We start from the raw sequence: 6,000 nt of genomic DNA, 5'->3' as shown, positions 1-6,000 counted from the left end.
TTGTCTTTGTTACAGCATCTTTTAATCCAATTCAACTTTCGGTAGTATCTTACAGTTATAACGACATTTGATATAAGTGTTGCTCCACTTATGCTAAGTAAAACCCACAAAAACATTCCAAAGTAAGCAATTTTATCTGATGTGCTTGGCAATGATTCATTGTATAAATCTATCATCACTGTAAAACTCAATATTGCAAAGATTGACAATGTTATTTTGGCGCCGCTTTTAACGGAGAGCCAAAACGTTACAAGATTTATGCATGTTATTGCAATGGTTGGAGTAAAAAACCTCCACACGTAATACGTTTGTCTTCGATTCATCTCTATTTCCAATACCACACCAGCGAAGGTTTTGTCATCCCAATGTCTGTTTGATTTATAACACTTGATGTGTTCAGGCTTTGAGATATGCCATTCACCATTTGAATGATATTGTTTAAAAAAATTATTTTTCATTTTAATGCTAAATACCTGTTCTTCGTTTTGAAGATGTTGAGCAGCAAAATTTAATTTGCAGGTTTCTGTCTCAAATGGATACCTTTGTGTATCTACCAGACAATAGGTTTTTAATATCAAATCATTCTGCCATTCCACTAGTCCATCACTGTCGATATTAACACGTTTTTTCTCGTCTACAAAAATATTTGGATTGTCTGTATAATTAATCAGGTTCACATCTGGATTCCATATCTTTGATAATGGGACTGATATTCTGTTTATTCCCTCATACAAACTGCTATTCCACGTCAAAAATTCATCAGACCATGAAATTTTCATACCAACTGATGTGGTAAGGATTTGATCCTTCATGTTTAATTCATGAATGGTGTTTAACACAATTTCAAACTTCACCTCTATTGGTTTACTTTTATTCAAATTTGGTCGTCTAACATATCGGTTATAATTTCCGTTCTCCAAGATGTCTTTCCATAAAATTGTCTCATTATTAAGACAATTAACAATAAGCGTATTATAAGTGAGAAAGACAAAATAAGAATGAATTAATTTCATTTCAATTATGTTCTTTGATATTTTGCAAATGCACGCAGGGTACAAAGACTATTATCTAAATACTTAATATGGAAGATCTACACACAAACAGAATTAAATTGTTCATGATAATATACACTGTGGTTTTACTTTACAAAACATTTGGAAAAGTGCCATACTTCGAATCTCGGTAGGTTTTATTAATTGTTCCATAGTATATAATTATAAAAAAAACACCGATTAGGTCATTAGATTTTGTTGATACCAGTTATGACAGAATGTTTAATCGAAACAAAATTTGATATTGATTTAAAGACAAAATGACGCTTTGAAATTTTGAAGTCATTTGGCAAAATACAAACAAATAAAACCTACTTTTAAATACTATTTAGATTTCTTGATAGGAATCATCTAGGTTTAAGTTTGAGAAGTTTTATTTTAATAACGTTCATTTTGGTATTTAATGACGTGCAGTTTATGTTGACGACGTGCGAACAACCTCTATAATAATTATCATTGGAACAATCCAATAGTGTATACCTAATACATATGGAACTATTTTCTCCAATTGAAAAAAATTAGGGATAAAACTTCAAAATAAATTCTAGTTTACTTACCCCTGTGTTAGTTATTGTCATAATATTGGCGCCCGTAGTTGGTTTGCCGTCTGTTTTGAGGGAGGATTTCAATCTAATATTTTCCTCTGAATTAAGTGGGCCACATGAACCAGATTGTACAGTTGTATTTGATGCACTGTAGTCTATGACGTTTTGTAATTTCTTTGAAATTAGGCGAAAGATGACAACCTGAAGCATTTATTGATTCTTAGGTAGTAAATGTTCAAAACATTAAGAAACAACGTTACCTTTGATTTCGAGGTTTGATAAAGGAACAGACGTTATGAAACCTTCAATGGTTCTAATTCATATATCCCGGTGATCAATTTAATATAACTATTTTTTATATAAGATCAAACCCTATTCCGGTGAAGCTGTAAATTCTGGATAATAATCAAATGGTATACTTTTCGTTATTACATTTTCGGAAACATGAATAAAATAACTTTCCCCACTTTTCAGGTTTTTTTAATTGCTTGATGATCCATTTATATTTAACAGAATCTTCAGATCGCACTAACCAAGATAAAAACAACAAAAACAACAAGGAACAGAATAAACCGAAACGATTTTGTTTTTTATTGTAAGATCCTACGTGCCATAACACCGACTTTGATATGGGCGGCGGGGACTTTTTGTAACTTGAGCTGCTCAAATTAAGGCAAAATTTAACTAATTTTAAAGAATTTAGACTCTTTAGCCTATTCAGTTCCACAGACTTATAAAAGTTTTATCAACACTGAAATAAGACAATATGAAATTGTAGCATGAGTTGAAATTTTTGGCAAGAGTTTATACATTCTGAGCAAAAAACAATTTATAGAAATACAGTATTTCAGAATATTTTTAAGTCTCCAAAAATGATCTTGGACTATGGTCAAATTGAAAAGTAAAACAAAACCAAACCTTGCGTATATATCTATCTTAAACGTCTACTTTATTATTTCAAATAATATATATAAAAGCTTCAAGCAAATGTAATGTCTTTAGAATAATAGATATTTGATATTGTTAATAGAAGTGGTGCGCTAATAATAAATTACTCATTGAGTATGTCTTTCAATTATTGCCTTTTGATGTGGCATTTTTGCAATGAAAAAAAACTATACCATATTTGAAAAAAATACAGAAAAGTGCACCCTGTTTAATTAAGGATTACTGCTGCATTTTTGTTTTTCTATTTTGTAGACTCAATATGACTTCCATTTGGAACCTTCAAAACTGAAGTTTAAGGAAACTGAACGCAAGAGATATAATCTTAATACTCAATTATCAATATCCTTCAACGTAATTTATCGATTTTTTATAATTAAATTTGATAAACTTGTGCAACTTATATACTTTTTTCAGATTACTTGCAGATAGTTGATAAAAATCCAATTACTGGAATAAATATTTGTAGTCTGTTTTTATTGTATTCAATGCAAAACTTCGAGTAAGGCAACTTTGCAGAATGCATATACGAGTTATCATCGTATGTTTTAAAGATCGCACTGTTTTGATGAATGCACTTAATAAAATGAAGAAACATCGTAATTAACTTTTTTGTTCAGAGCCCAAGGAACAATAGATCTTCCAATTTGTATTGCCTTTTATTAAATATAGTTTTAAAAACAGTGTGAAGTGAATATGTATATATAAACAGTGCGACATGTGCCACATGTTGAGCATTTTCGCTAAACCTTCCCATAGCAATTGAGATCACTCGCAGTTTTGGTGTAATAGTGATGGTAAATGCTCTGTTATCTTTATTGGCTGTAGACTATTGTTTCTCTTTTTCGTTTTTGTCAAGGCAATGTGAGCTTGTCTTCGACGTCAGAGTAACAATATCCATTTGTCATCTTTCGTCTTTCTTCTAAATCAAGTATATTTAATCTTTTATTGAAGCTTCAGAATTTATTTTGTATAATGTATATCATGTATAAAATGCCCTAGATCAAGCTCTCAAAGTGACTTTGATGTTCTGACATTTGGTTATTTCCTTTAATAGATTTAGGAAAGCAGTGATGAATGTCTAAAGCGGAGAACGAATATAGTGTAATAACATTTGTCGTTGAAAAAGTTGTCACTAAATGTAGAAAAAACAAACTTGTTTTGTTTGCCTTTATATTACATTTTTACAATTTCTATTAGACAAAAAAAAAAGTAAATACAAATACTGATATCGAAAATTACTTAACTAAAAATATATCAAATAAAAATCTTCAGAAGTAATTTTTGATATCAGTATTTATATTTACTTTTTTTTTGTCTAATAGAAATTGTTCCAGGACCTGAGTACCTTCCACTTAGAGATCATGACATTTTTATTAAACATGTATCAGAGCCAGGGCATTAATCAATAATATAATTTGCTCCATACGTCAATTTCATCATGTGTATGAAATCATACAGACGTCAAAAAAGACATTTCTGTAACATAAAGTAGTTCTGCGACCGCAGAACCAAGTTATATGCAGGCCAAAAGTCAATAACAATACGGTTATCTCTAGTCTAATGCAAAAAAAAACCCACCAAAAACAAATTAGTCCATTTCACTCATACATTTTGTTTAATCTGTTTGACTTATTTTTGATATTTTTCAATGCTTACAAATTAAAAACGAGTTATGTATGCAACAATGTCCAAATTAAGCTATAAAGAAACTACATGTCACCGTACAGCCTTCACCAAGGAGGGGAAAAAAACATTTAAAAACGGAAAGCTTTAAAAGGCATCAACAATTGAAAAAAACCTACGTCCTTATAGATAAGAAAACCCAATAAAAGTATAAAATAAAATGACAATCGGCAGCCAACGTAAAAAACTGATTTAAGGCTTCCTAACTTTGGACTGATACATAAATAATGCCGGATGAAAGATATATTAGTGTTCGCCCCAATCATCGTCTAACCCAAGAGTGCTGTGATAGCACATCGTTAAAACAAGTATTGATTTGAAGCACAAAACACAAACATGACCGATCCAAGAATATTAGCAATTTCTGAAATTTGTTCAAAAGCTAATAACAACTAATAAATAAGTCGTGTTCTCCAGACATATCATTGTTACTTTATTCAACACATCAATAAATAACTATATCAATTCATTTTCTTTATGACCACATTTAATTAATATCATATATTTGTCTTCTCATATCCATATACGAGTGCACCTTTAACAGATGAGAAGACTTTGTCATTTGCAAAAATGACAGATTTATCTTTGAAAGCATCCTGAATTTCATTCTGAACTATTGACAGTGATGAGAATCCTCCAACAATGAAAAACTGCTGAATGTTTTGCGCCTTTTGTGTTTTTAGGATATTTTCGATTTCATTTATAGCAGTTCCTATTATTTTCTTAAGCGAATTATCTACGAGTCCTTTCCGTACAATCAACTTGTTCCTAAACAAAGTAAAATCAATATCAACTTGTTCCGAGTCACTTCCAGATACAGTCTTTCCGTAACCATCGACAGCCTCCTTAAATGACATTTCACGAAAACGAGTACACAGGTTGTCAAAAGTTTGTATCGGAACATTTAATGAATTGTCTGATGTCAAGCATAATTGTATACATGCTTCTTTCAGTTGTAAATAGCTCGATGTTTCTTCTTTCTTCAGACAATCCATAGCATTTTCCCCTATTATAGATGACAGACGATCAAGAATAACGTTACAAACTATATCGACACCACATAATTTATGGGATGGTCTAATTGGAACACCTACGTCACAATCGGCGGGTGTATGATACCCAGTTATGTCACATGTTCCGCCTGAAAAATATAACTTACATCAATTGACATAAGTCTTCAGTTATCAGGTAATAATTGAATTTTATCATAAGGAGTGCATGATGTTATTTCAACAGGTTAAGTACATTAAACCTGCTTGTAGTATATGTAAGCGTTTTTTCGAAGAATTATGTTTTACTTGCTTTTGTGTGTTTAGTATTGTACTACAACCCTAAGGGCTGAGTAGGGAATATAAATATAGTCGTCTCCTCGTCAGACCGGTAGATAGTTTAAAGATATTTACAACCACTGGGTCGATGCCACTGCTGGTGGAGATTTATTTCCCCGAGGGTATCACCAGCCTTTTTGTGCTGACATGAATTATCATTGATATGGTTATATTTATAAATTAACTGTTTACAAAATTTAGAATTTTTGAAATACTAAGGCTTTTCTACCTCAGGCATAGAATACCTTAGCTGGATTTGGCAAAACTTTTAGGAAATTTGGTCCTCAATGCTCTTCAACTTCGTACTTTATTTGGCCATTTTAACTTTTTTGGATTCGAACGTCACTGATGAATCTTTTGTAGACGAAACGCGCGTCTGGCGTATATACAAAATTTAGTCCTGGTATCTATGATCAGTTTATTCATGAGTTTTATGCAAGGCTA

General features: G+C 31.3%; 1 protein-coding gene across 1 annotated transcript; it reads right to left on the bottom strand.

Annotated features, from left to right (window-relative positions):
• LOC139486892 (neuronal acetylcholine receptor subunit beta-4-like) lies at positions 1 to 1,053 on the bottom strand (the record flags this gene model as incomplete). Its single annotated transcript, XM_071271950.1, is given in 1 exon segment — positions 1 to 1,053. A coding segment is annotated over 1 exon segment (1,013 nt), but the record flags the coding sequence as incomplete, so codon positions are not given.
• Positions 1,054 to 6,000: the final 4,947 nt, after the last annotated feature.

The sequence above is a fragment of the Mytilus edulis genome, chromosome 8 (assembly GCF_963676685.1).
Source record: "Mytilus edulis chromosome 8, xbMytEdul2.2, whole genome shotgun sequence".
Classification (NCBI taxonomy): Eukaryota; Metazoa; Mollusca; class Bivalvia; order Mytilida; family Mytilidae; genus Mytilus; species Mytilus edulis.
The sequence above is the reverse complement of the archived record's forward strand: the minus strand, read 5'-3'. Positions and strand labels throughout refer to the sequence as shown.